Source organism: Vidua chalybeata, chromosome Z, assembly GCF_026979565.1.
Source record: "Vidua chalybeata isolate OUT-0048 chromosome Z, bVidCha1 merged haplotype, whole genome shotgun sequence".
NCBI classification, from domain to species: Eukaryota; Metazoa; Chordata; class Aves; order Passeriformes; family Viduidae; genus Vidua; species Vidua chalybeata.
Genome location: NC_071570.1, coordinates 62880418 through 62894539, shown reverse-complemented (window position 1 = coordinate 62894539; position 14122 = coordinate 62880418). Strand labels below are relative to the sequence as shown.

The window sequence follows — 14122 nt, the reverse complement described above, 5'->3', positions numbered from 1 at the left end:
CAGAAGAAATTTTGGCAGTCACTTTGCAAAAGGAAAACTTTCTTCAGCTACCAAAAATTTCAAAGAGATGAGCAGCTGCAAATTTAGGAAAAAAGCCATACTTCTGAATATTAGCTCTACAATTTTCTACCTTGAACAGGCACACACACACACAAAAACAAACAAACAAAAAATATATATGTATCCTTACGGGTCCCTTCCAAGTCAGCTTATTCAGTTATCCTGTGAAAATGGTTGTGAACAAGTAAAGAAAGCTGAAGTGTGTTTTCTTCAAGAGGCATAAAGACAATAGACAGGAATTTAGCTATCCAAACACCACCATGAGCTAGATGAATATATTTATTCACCCATATGAGAACTTAATCAATACTGGTCAGGTAAAGCAGTGTTTCTAATGTTTGAGTTAGTCTTTGCAAGGTCGCATCTATCTACATATCTTTCTGAGCCATAGTAGAAATACTTTATAAAATGACTCTGAAATAAGTTATTCCTCTGATCACATGTACCAGCAGATGTTTTGAAAGCACAACCTGGAAGAACACAGGCACCATAGTAGGAACACATTAAATTCATCTGACCTAGGACTCTACCAGAGAATTACTATTGTTACAGTAGAGTACCAGTTGATATATGGCATTTTGTGAAAGATAATGAGTACTTGAAACTGGACAATTTTGGGTAAGAGACAAATCAGACTCAATGGGTACACACTACAGTCAATGATTTGTCTGATACTCCTTTGAGAACAAAATATGTTCAAGGTTGGTTTAAAATAATTTACTAGGATTCTTTAGGAGCTGAAATGCACCAAAACCAGTTTGAGCATCAATAAATCAAACAGATGTACATATGAACAATGGAGACAGTGACATAGAGGATAATAAAAACACTTTAAAGTAATTTGTTGAAAACTACACAAATACTGTCACTACAGTTAACAGTTACTCATCACTCAAAAGAAAAGGAATAAACACAACAACAAATAAACACAGTTTGGGGTGGAAGCATAATCTCCATCCCTCAAGATTTTAAGAGCTGGCCAGACAAAATCTGTTACGAATGTCATCTCCAAAACTGTTTCCAGGCCTACTTCCTCTTACTTTCTTAAACTCTACTTGATTTGGTTTGCCCTTCCTTTATTATGTCATAATACTTTATTATATTTGAACTGTGAAATCTCATAATGAAAAAAACCCTGAGAACACAGATATGGCATGTCAAAAACCTGAAATTATGATTTTTAAACTAAAGTTTAAATATTTAAAAAGGTACATTTACACTCCCTATCTTCTGAGGATTCAGGAACAGAAACTGAAGAACAATTTAAAATATCTGAAATGCATTTAAATTTCCCTTAAGTATGCACACCTCTTTCACTGGACCCCAAAGCAAAATACTGGGTGAATAATATAATTCCACCAATAGTTCTTTACTGGAAATATATTTCACAAACACAGCAAATAAGCACAATTTTAACAAAAGTTAAGTGATAGGACCAAGGACATATAGATGTAATCTGAAGTACACAGAGATGTAAAGCACAAGTATTTACAATATCTTTATGGTTTCTAAATCACTACCTTAATTAATTTACTTATGAAATACTTTTAAGAAAAAGGGTGGGGGTGAAAGCAGACATTGTGGGAGCAGACTGAAATAATGACTGTTAATGCTGCAAGTATTAATAATTTTTCACATTCAGATATATAGTGACTATTAAATGTAGCTGGTACACTAGCTGCATCTACATTTGCCCAGCCAAGTATCTCTGCATGCTGACAAGACAAGCCAAATACTGCCAACTAGTGTAGGCTTGGTTGGCATTTTTGTAAAGAATGGTAAGACAAACTAAGAGCTTCTCCTCAATATTTTAAATAAATGGTTCAATGCTACAAATGAGGGAGAAGGAGAGGGAAATTGGTCTAATTTCCTGAAAGGACCATATGTTCTAAAAATGTTTAAATGTTAACATGTTAAAAGTATTTTCAATTTCAACCACAAAACAATACACAGTAATGAAAACATATGCAGTATTAAAAAGTAAAAAAAAACCCCAAGCTTTTCCATTAAACTTGAAATTTGCTACCAGGTATGACAGTGCCAAGACCTCTTTTTCCCCACTCTGTTCCTACAAGAAGCTGGGAGGGGCATCACCGAGACAGATGACCCAAAATGACCAAAGGCATTCTAAACACTGTGCTCAGCAGTAAAAGCTGGGTAAAGGAGGAAGAGAGGATGTTCGAAGTGATGGTGTTTGCCTTGCCTAGGAACTGCCATGTCTTACGAAGCCCTGCTTTCCAGGAAGTGGCTGAACATCTGCCTGCTGATGGGAAGCACTGAATGGAATCCTTATTTTGCTTTGCTTGTGGGTAAGTATATGTTTCACTTATTAAACTGCTTTATATAATGTCATACATTTTTAAATTTATCCTTCTGATTCTCTCCCTCAATCCAATGCAGGGTGGGGACTTACCTGCCAGCTGAGATTGACCCACTACACTATGTACAGCTAATTAAGTAATATGCAGTGAAACCTCTTTCAAAATTCTCTTCCTTGTTCTTATTGTTGAAAATCAAAGCTATCTCACTAAGAAAAGCATAGAAGTGGGAAGAAGCTATTGACTGTGTTAGTATACAAAGGTCACATCACTTCAACTGACACCTGTTAGCTTAGCAAATGCAATTCCTACATTGCTGTTCCATTTAATGCTTTGTCAAGTCAAATACAGTGCTACGGTAGCAGACATTTAACAGTGTGTTTTTACATATAAAAGTTCTCATAGGAAAATTAATTTTAACTTTTTTACTTTGAACTACTGAGTTATTTTAAAACTCTAAAGAAGGGTTTTTTTTTTTTATGTGTTGTAAATGTAGTACTCCACAAATGCCTAAAACATACTTCCAAAAAAACTACTGCAAGTGACAGACCAGAAAGACATTTGGTTCTACACCACACAAATTTATACTATGCAACTAAAAACCTGAATGAATGCCTTTGTCACCTCTTTGTCAGGCTATGTAAGACAGCTTTTTAAAAAAAAAATCCCCACGAGTATTTTCAGGGATGAAAAGCATTTCTGATACCATCTGTGACATGGTGAAAAACCATGCAATAGCTCAATGCAACTGGAAGTGTTATAAGCAACATACACATTCCCTGGTAAATTCTAAAACTGAATTAAGAAATTTGATTCAATGAACTTTGACCAGGAGTTCCCCCATCAAACCTGTTTAAATAATATAAGAAACAATATATGCAAATTTATTTTAGAATTATATTAAAAATTGATCTGAAGCTCAAATAATAGGAAATCTTTTATGTTCTTTGGCAGTACGTTTTTAACTACAAGAACAGTGTATCAATATTATTCCACCATTTGTCCAAACAGGTTAACCCAGTGATCAGTGAGGACATCCAATTTCCTACCAATATTTTTATTGTGCTACTTCTAAAATACAGCAAATTCTACCTAACTCCAGAAAACAAATGCACTCAACTTCATGCTTTGTTTTTCGCTCTTTTTGGACTACTCTTTTTAAATTGTGTGTTTACACACATACATAAAACATAATTTTGCAGCAACTCAGCACTAGAAGAGAGGAAACATACACAGATATTTTCCCTGCACTCTTTGTTGCAACAAAGCACTCTTTGTTGCAACCTCTTTGAATCACAAAAAGAGAAAATCTGATTCTAAAAAGCTAAAAAAAATAATAGCTGCTCACTTTTACCAGTTAGAAAATATTAGATATGTTCAAAGAAAGAATTTAGTTAAATTATTCATCTGTTTCCACTTATAGATATTTTCGCTGAAGAACTGTACAGAAGTTTGGTATATCACAACATGCATGTTTGCTTTTTCCTACAACCTACTCTTACATGCACTGAGAAATATGGTCAGCCACCCCTTTGCAATGTGCTACCAACCACATGCAGACAGCAACAATACCCAAAATCATTCCTTTCATTTACGTTTCTGAATGGCCCTACATGCTTCTTGTCAAGGTGCTGCCTCTTAAGCAAACAGCTTTTATAAAACAAAACTGGTAACAATGACTCATACCCTCAACCTGAAGACAGAAAGGACAATTTTGCACCCTCTATGCTACCTCTAATGACACGGAAATACTGTGTGTTTATTTATGTATCTCTGAAATGATAGAAAAAGGAAGGAGAAAACACAGTTCTGTCTGCACAGCTAGGGAGGTTTCACTCTTTTGATTTTCTGAATGACATTTTAAACTGTGTAATGGAATTTTAAAATTAGTCTGAAAATACAGAAAAATATCAAGCTTTAGGAGAACAAGATTGTGAGTGAATAAGGGGATAAATGAGTTTGATTGTAAAAATATGGTGTTTCGGTTTAGAATTTAATTTTGCCAAAAATGCAATGGGAAAGAAAGTGCAATAGATAAATAAATATGAGGAACAAAGCTGTTAGAAAAAACATAATACACTACAGATATTATGAGGCAACAAGCTGCTTTTTAAGGCTAGAATTCAACTGTGTAGGACAGTTCACACTACAGTGCATAAGATCAAAGTGAGAAAGCAATAGACATCCAGGATTTGTGCTGAAATGACAATTCTGATATATATGTATATAAAACAAATAGAATCTAAACGAGGCAGATCTCTGTGGTTTATGTTGTGTGTGAGGATTAAGCTTATTTTTCATATACGTAGTACAGTCTGACAAAAGTGATTATTCTGCCAATGCAAGGAAAGGTTTATGAGAAAGGCATGGCTTACAGTGCTGGAACCTGTCAAAGGAAGGCATAGCAGAAAAAACTAAATGGTACCTACACTTAAACTGCAGATTCAACACCAGGAAAAACATGAAAGCAATGTCATTTTCCAAAGAAACAGAATGGCTACTGACACCAACTGCATGTAAGCCTGCTTGCTGCTCAGTACTTTTGAAAAGATAGGTTGCTTAAATATAAATATGGGTATAGAAGCCTAATTTTAGGCACTTTTAAAATATCTTGACCGAGGATAAAAAGCAGCACTGTTTCACAATGTCTTGCTTTGATAGCCCTCAAAAAAGGTAGGAGGTCTGGCTAGGTAAGATGATTGAAGCTCTCATTATGTTTAATCTTTTTGCTTTCATAGCATAATGAATAACTACTTGGTATTGCATTGAAAGTGCTTTTTTGCTCCCTGAAATACTTGATTTTCTATTGTTCTGTTACTGTATGGAACAAGTGAATGGAGTACCTATTTATTCTGTGCTCTCACAATAATTTAAAAGAGAATGCAGAGACAGCAGTTAGGTTTTATTTTATGTGAGAATCTAGAAGTCAAAGATGTTTTACAAGGCCTCTTACCTCTGAAAAGAAATAGGTGGTATAGAGGACACTTAGTATCTTTCAGGTCAATGTCCTGCTGGTCAGCAGGTCACAGAATAGCAATTAAGTTGCCTTCAATTACATTTTTAAGTTAAATCCTAGGAAATATTCCAAATGAAACTAAAAGGCTTAGGAAGAAAAACAGGGCATTTTATTACAGTAAAACAATGCATATCTAGCAAACAACAAAAAAAGTGTTAGTTTTGTTAGGTTTCTCTTTGAAATGTTTCCTGAATTGTATCACTGTAAAATGAGATAATCACTTCTTTCACTACACCATATTGTTTGAGAGAACAAGCTGGTGTCTGTAATAACTACAGTAATACCTGCTGGTAAGGGCATGTGAACATCTGAATGTAGCCAACAAGCTACTCATGACTCGTTTCTTCTCTACATATCTATATAAGAATCTTATGGATCAATTCATTTCTTTAGTGGAGCAAAAACCAGCACGCTTCACAACAAAAGGCAGCTATAACAAGCAGCTGTTATACTTACATATAATTCCTCACAAAAGAATGAACAAAGGGACCTTTAAAAAAATATGTCAGTCTTCATTATTTTGAAGTATAAAATTCACACTCACATCACTTTTTCCATTTAATTCTCTATGGGAAAATATGACCCAATCTGCTAGAATATTTATGTGTTTGGTAAAAAGCACTGCGGTTCCACTTTCAAGCAAGAATGTCTTCAGAAGAACCGTCTGTGGCAAGACTTGTTGATGCTGTGAATTCGTTCCTTCAACCAAACTGTAAAAAAAAAAAAAAAAAGTGAAAAGACCTAAAGCTTTATGCCACTTTGATTATTATAGTTACCAGACAGAAACCTTGTCTTCATTCAAAATACACACAGATTTGGCGATTTTTACCTATGGAAAGATCAGACACAATTTCTGATGAAGAGTAAGTACAATGATGATGACTACTACTGTTAGACCCGTGGAATCCTAATACTGTGCCACTACTTACATAAAGGCCACCATTTCTATATAAAGGCAAAGCAAAACCTAGACTTCTTTTATACTTCATAAACCAAGGAAAGGTAATTGTCTCCCTAAGATAAAAAGGAGATAACATTTATTTGAATTAAAAAAAAAAATCAAACACATGCATAAGTATATTCAAAATGCTGCTTGTGTACCTTAAAGAATGAATAGTGAAGTACTGCAAATCTAAAAGTACCACTTTATGAGCAAAATGAAATGCTTACTGGAATAACAAACTGGAAACGGCACGATGTCTTAAAACATTATGAAAAAACCTATGAATTTACAATAAGCAAACTAAGAATTGAGAAATATAAATGGAATTGCTAAACTGCTTTCTAGAGCAGTATCTTATCAGAGATGTATACAATTTAGGATACAAGCTGCTGCAAATGAAGAAATGCATGTATTAGTCTATAAATCCCACCTTTTTGTCAGAAACTCTACTTCGCCTTTTACTAAATCAAAGAAAAACTTCAATAATGTTTTATGAATTATCCTCAGTTCATCTTCTGTCCCTGAAACTGTGACTGTATGACAAACTGTTTCACAATAAAGGCAAGACCTGGAAAATAAAAAACAAAAAATTCCATTTGTATGACAGAAGTAAGAGATAATCTATTGGTAAAAAAGTCAGCTTTGAATCTGGTCTGTTTTGACAAGGAAATAGTTTGCTCCCCAGCAACAGTCAATATTTTAAAGCCTAATTTTCTGGTTTTAAAGCTTTTTTGAAAGTAAAAAAAAAAAAAAAAAAAAAAAACAAACAAAAAAAAAAACAAAACCCATGTTTGTGACTGAGCTTTTCTGTTCCAGATGAAGATTTTGTATTATAGTGTGAACTAAATAATTTAACTGGATTTCATTACTCTGTCTCTACTTGAGATACTGTACAATTACTATATTAAAGAGAACTTTAAAATCCTTCGAATACAAGCTAATTTTGTAGTATTTTATAGACATGGCAACATCCTACAAACTTCTGTTCAGATAATGGTTCATACATACTACTTGACAGGACTACAGATTGTCAAACATGATGCAGATAATTCTGAAGTGACATGAGAACACTTTTTGTCTAGAATTTTGAGTACTAGAACCAGGTATACAACTTCTGGGTATTCCCATTCTCCAGGAAGTACTAAAAGACAAAATACTTCATCTAAAAGATAAATTCTCTTTCATGTTCTTCAAGACATGCTTACAATCACACACATTCACATATCTGTAATCATAGTTGTATCAAAGTATTTAAATATTACTTGAGGTTTTTTCACAGCCACAAGAAGAGGTGTAGTTTCTTTTCCAAATGAAGAATTAATTTCTGTTGATACAAATTACAAAAAATAGACTCTGCTTTATCTTGAGAACTTAACTATCCAAACAGCTCCTAAATACTGTCTTGTCTTTGTAGATGTAGATAAGATATAATCAGACTTCTTCAAAAATATGGTAAAGGTTATGTTTAAAATCAAAATACATCATGAAACTTCATGTTTGGTAAGATAAGCCTTGAATTTGCTTTTTAACTGCAGATATATGCATGTGTGTGTGTGTGTCTATATATATGCACACAACAGCAAGAGTACACAGATTACTATACTCTATAAAGAGCATAAGAAATAAAACAATTTTAAAAAATGAATAAGGCTAAGAAAATGTACTTATTTTTCTTTCAAAAAAATTCATCTGCCTGTGAGCTAACACCTTTTGAAACATAAAGTGAGATGTCAAAATCTGTTACAACTCTCCTCTGCTGTTTCTGAGTTGGGAGTAACATAACTATTGCATTCAGTACCTCATTAATCATTCTTACCTTACAAGCATCTCTATCAAGGACCATGTGCCTTTCTTACAGACAGGACACTGAAGAAGATCCAAATAATACTTCAACATCAATGGGGACTTCCAGGGAGGTTCACAATGAAGAACAAGGTAAAAAACATGACAAAGTTTGGCAAAAAATATTGTATCGGTGTTTCCCTGTAAACAAAATGAGAAAAGAATATGGGCTCCAGACCAGCCAAAGATCTATATCTATAATCACTAAGAGTTTATTTATTTTCTTTAATCTTTACAATCTCAAGTGACCAAATTTAATCACTGAAGTAACATGCAATTTAATGCACTACTCCAAGGAGAAAAAAATGTTAAATAAAAAAAAAAGGGAAGAAAAAAAGGAGAACTTGCTCTACTGTGATATGCCAGTTGAATGCACCACTGTTTAGAGCAAACCTTGCTCTCAATCAACCTCTCTATCTGTAGCATACTAGCATAGTGCTGTTTCTAAAAGTAACAAAAATATTTATAGCCAAGACTTCCACAATATTTAGAGCATTGCATTCATTTGTTTTGCAAATAAATACTTATTTGAAAAAACCCTTTTTAAAATCCTTTCTTATTTTTACAAGCACATTGATCAGCACAAAAAGAAGGGTGAATGGATCACTAAAAACTACTAAATACTATGTCAGAAGCAAAGATCATAATACTTCCATTTATTGCTTTTATTTTTAATAATACTTTAGTCTTCATCTCTCACCAATAGTACATATTCTAGAAGAGGATGAAGAAGTTGCACAGGAGGTGCACTGTACATATGGCCTGCAGCAAGTTCTGTGACTACATCGTGAAGTAAGTCCTCTTCCACTAATCCCTGAAGTATAGACCAAGTGCTCCTGGACCAGTCAGTACTTTTAACCTAGAAATGAGATATCATTGTAAAAAAAAAAAAGATAGCTTAAATTAAAAAAACCCTTTAACCAACCGAGTTAACTAACACAGGTAATACCTAAGTAAAATGTGGGTATTATATATCCTGGATCCTGACAGGATAGAATTTATTTTTGCAGTAGCCAGAGGGGATGTGACTAAGACATGGAGATTATTCTATACCACTTTACATCCCTGCCAGGGCAGGGGGAAAGGGACTCTCATTTCCAAGCAGAAGGGGTCCTTCCAGTCAACATGATCTTAATGGCACAGGACTTCTGTCTTATTCTCTGCCATTCATGCCAGCAAAACTCTTAACTTTACGGCTTTCAGAGAACCCAGTCAGATGCAGTAGCTTCCATGAGATGCTGTATCTGCTCTGCAATTTCCCTGTTACTGTCTGTACTTTCAGCTTTCCAAAGATCACAAATTAATGACACTCATGAGCTAGTGAAGGTCTCAGGTACATTGCTATTTACATCTTTCCTCTAGTTCTGATTCAAGCCAAAGCTTATGCACAAGCCAGCTGCAACTCTATTGCATGGCTTTCTTCTGCCAGGTAACTACTCTTTTGAAATACAGCTTTTTTGTTTGAGCACACAGCCTGAGGCTGTGGTAAATTCAAATTTCTTGTAATTCTGGGATAAAGAGGTGCAGCTGAGAGAAGGGTCAGACTGATTGGACTGCTGGGAATTAAACAGTTACATACATTTATTGTTGCTGTAGTCTCGATAACTTGTAGAATTTATTATCTCTGCCAAAAAGCCTGTCTCTTAGAGTGCATTAATAGAATAGTTCAGATAGAATTGTTATTAAAGAGCATTGAGTCCAACCATTAACAGCATTACCAAGCCCACCACTAAACCATGTCCTTAAGTGACACTTGTACCCATCTTCTAAATCCCTCCAGGGATGCTGACTCCATTACTGCCCTGGGAAGCCTTTTCCAGAGCTGGACAACTCTCTGCAGGGAGAAATTTTCCTATTATCCAATCTAAATATCTTAATAATTAATATCAGTTTATATTTTAAATTGACAGAGATTTTGAGTCTTGTTGAGGATTTGAAGTCTAAAGAATATACTGCTATTAGATAGCTTCCAAAAAACGTTCCAGTAAGAAGATAAAAAACATTAGAAGCTCTGTTTAAACATGAAAAAAATCAGAAAGAAATTATAATCATGGTTAAATCACAGCTAAAATCTCAGTGAATGAACTCCACCTTAGCATTATACTTAGTGTCTCTGCAAATGTCTCATATCTCAGATTCCTAATATAAGCCATTGTTACATCAACAATTAATAAAGCTGCTCATGTTGACAATTTTCTTTTAATCAAGTCTTTGTGCATCTGGTATTTGCAACTCACATTTATTTCAATCTTCTCATTCATATATGAACTATTAAAATCTCCACTAAAATTTCCTTTGGAAATAATGGTTGAATTCATACTTTACAGCACATCTAAAGAGCAATCATAAACTGTTTACTGGCAGTCAAAGAAGAACTTCTCTGCCACCTGGATTTAAGATGTAAGACTATATTGGGTGCATACAAGCATGTTACTACTGACCTTCACCTGGTGATCACACCAGGATCCAGCTTTATATATTGTGACTGAAATTTTTATTTTTTGAAAATTCTGTACTAAAAGAAACAGTAACATTGATGCATTATTTTGAAAATACACTAAAATAAAGATGTTTTGGGAAGACTGTGGTACCTCTTGCAGAGCATTCAAGTCAAAGAGAAACTATAGACTGGTTTTCAGCACATTTATGAGAGGTAAGGAATGATGATACAAAACTGAGGCAATAAACTTCTGTCAGTATCAGGAGACACCTATTATTGATGAGACTTCATACTCAATAAATTGTCCAAACTTCACTGGCTTGCACTCTGACTGATGAGGAATCAGCAGCTTCTTGTGAAGCACTGCTGATACAATCATTAGCACTTTGAGCAGAAACAAATGAAATATGAAGGTCCACACAATACATCTTTTACATTGCATGATGTGGAAGGAAAGCTGACAAATCTTCCTAGCAGATTCAAACTGAGATGACAAAATAAAGTAGGCAGATCTAACATGTTCATTTAGTTTGTAGGTTTGATTTTACTTCATTAGTATTATTGGAAATGTTTACTGGAGCTGTTTATAAGTCATATATATACTTACTATAGAAGACAAATATGATATTAAGGCTAGCAATGGGTATTCCATAAAGCAATAAAAGTGACAGAACAGTAAGAAAAGTATTACAATTAGGCTTAAAATTTCCAAGCAAAAAATGGTATTTTTCTTAAGAGTACAGAAAAACAATTTCAGCTTACATGTGTTAAGAAAGGTAATTTTTTATCCCATTAATTCAATAAACTACACACTAAGATTAAATTTCAACACAAACCTCTTCAGGAACAGAAACACACATAGCACTTTACAGAACAGTGATGGTGTTGGACCATGACAAAAGTATTTTATTCCTCATATTTTAAAAATAAATTTTTTCTTCTTCCTTCCTTATTGTCAATAGAAAGAAATCAGAAAAAACTGATTTCAAGTAACCAGGAAGCTAACACACACTTCAAGGGTTTCCCTTTTTAACTTTTAAGCAACAAAAGTTATCATATAAAATGCACTACTAGTAGCTCATGGCCACTGTATAAAATGCTTTTTGAATACTAAAGAGGCAATGTTTCAACATAGTTTATATATTTATTCTTAGTAGTATAACTAGACAAGGCAAAATTTTTAAAGTATTCATTTACTTCAGGTATTTATAACAAAGAATGAAATCTGTTGCTGACCTGTTTTATGTCATTTATTTGGCTTAATGGAAATAAAGAGTAATTGAATAGTACAAACACAGGAATTAAATCAAAGTGACTATGAAGACAGGACTGGAAAACATAAAGCATTCTACTTGCACTCTGTGCTTCAGCTGACTCTGGAAACCCACATGATGAAGTATCATGCATGTGCTGAAAGAACAAGTACTGTTTCTTTTTACAGTGAGATAACCTCTAGCTAAAATCTGTCTCTACTAGAAAAAGCAGTGCTAAAAATTGTGTACACTCTATTTTACTGCATAAATACAGTGCTCGAGTAATTTAAGACGCTTTAAATCACATTAGGACATCTTTGCTTTTTGATTTCCTAATGTTAATAATAGGTAAGGTTCTCCTAACCAGCAGGATTAAGCAGTTTCCTTGTAATAAGAAGGACAGTACTAAAAGTATCACAGGGACAAAGAACATTCAAGACCAAATGATGCTCTTTAATGCAATATTAGCTTTATCAGAGTTTTAGATAGCCAAAATCTAAAAATGTTTTTGATAGCCAATTTTGCAATTAAAGTATGTTTGTCTAACTTAATAATAAATTCCATATGCATAACATGCCTTCTCTTTAAATAATTCTTACCTCCAGACTGCATTTGTTCAGCTGGTCTGTTTGCATAAGTCTGTGCTTAATAGTCTGTAAAACAGGATAAAGTCAACCTGCACATTGGACAACAGTCAACATATTCAATAAATAGTGCATGAAACTTCCCAAATGACAACTTCTATTAAATGTAGTTCAAGCACAACCTAACATTTAGATTTGTCTATTTAGATGGTTAAATTAAATAATAAATAAATAACTGGAAGTTTTCAGGTCTTCTGTGGCAAAATGCCAACTTTGGATTCCTCTTGCATGCAAAAATATGGTCATAGGTATTGCTATTATTGTGTAGCATTACAATGTTACTAAAACATGTTACTGAAATATCCTTAGGAGAGACTGTCTTTGAAGGGTTAATCCATCTGCTACATAATAGTTTGAACCAGAGCACTTGCTGTATGTAAAATACATGAAAAGTTAAGAAATGTATTTTTTAAATGTCTGGGGGGTATAGCCTTGATAAAATGTCACTGATAAAAGATGTAGCATTTGATGGTGCACAGATTTAACCAGCATGAGTCTTCTATTTGTAATCTTATGTTTAAACACTGTATGTACCTTGAGGACTTAAAATTTTTAATTCTTCCACTACTAAGAACTTACAGTGCTTCATGTAAACAAGTTCCTACAAATATACTTAGACACAATCATCTGCATCACTGTAACTTACAGAGATAACATATCCTAACTCAAGGTATTCTGCTGCTTTCTCTTGATTTGAAATAGTGCTGTTAACTACTAATGTAGCAATTTTATCAGGATTAGATCTGTGACAACAGAAAACCAAAGAAGTGCATCAGCTCTACTTTCAACTTGTAATAAAAAACATTCATGTGAGTCAACAAAACACTGGCTCTACATTGTTTTGAAAAATGTTTTAACGTAAGTTAGCTAGATAACAGGAAAATCACAGAAAGACTGTAATTCAAAGATATCTTGTTGAACAATATTTACTACTATTTACCTCATCTATTACACCAAGGCTTTAAGTAGTATACCCTGTCTTCTACACACCCATGACAATGAATTGCCATGACTAAGTTTTATTTTAACTAATGGTACATGTAGTAAATATGGGATTATTAAATATTACAGGTTAAAAGGCCTAAAGGTATGTCAAGTATCTACTTTATTAGCTCAATACTATAATGAAAGATAGAGGTTTTTAATATAGTTCACGCAACATAAAAATATAAAATTATATGTATATAAAATATATCATGCTAACAAAGCATCAACTGTTACCTACCGCAGTAAAATACATATGTTTTATAATAACATTTTTCATTTCAGCAAGTTGCATTTTAGACATGACTTGGTCTGTTTCTTGTGCAGCCAGGAAATGGTTCATCTGTGTATCCTTGGGATTTTGTATTTCATTCTGCAGAGCAAAAAAATAATACTTTGTTTCAAAGCTAATGGTCTAAACAAGGTTTATGTGCTAGGTCTTTCTATATATTGTATTGCAAACTGCATACACCTGTGTATTGTTTATGTAATTGTGTAAGGGTCTACAACATGTGTCAGATACAGAGCTGCTGGTTTGGAAACCACTGTACAAAGTTACAGCACAGGAATTATCAAGGTAAGCTTCCCTTTGTTTTTGTTAACTGACTTTAGGTCAAGTCAC

The 14122-nt window shown here is 33.7% G+C and overlaps 1 protein-coding gene across 4 annotated transcripts in view; it reads right to left on the bottom strand.

The window, feature by feature from the left end:
* SLF1 (SMC5-SMC6 complex localization factor 1) overlaps positions 1-14122 on the bottom strand; it is a 37804-nt gene that overhangs the window by 13870 nt on the left and 9812 nt on the right. For all 4 annotated transcript variants that reach the window (XM_053932886.1, XM_053932890.1, XM_053932887.1 and 1 more), the window contains 6 exons: positions 13742-13873; positions 12472-12525; positions 8880-9038; positions 8154-8320; positions 6768-6905; positions 5939-6104 (listed from right to left, as the gene is read on the bottom strand). In XM_053932886.1, the coding sequence (XP_053788861.1) occupies positions 5939-6104; positions 6768-6905; positions 8154-8320; positions 8880-9038; positions 12472-12525; positions 13742-13873 (816 nt within the window). The remainder of the gene's footprint in view (positions 1-5938; positions 6105-6767; positions 6906-8153; positions 8321-8879; positions 9039-12471; positions 12526-13741; positions 13874-14122) is intronic.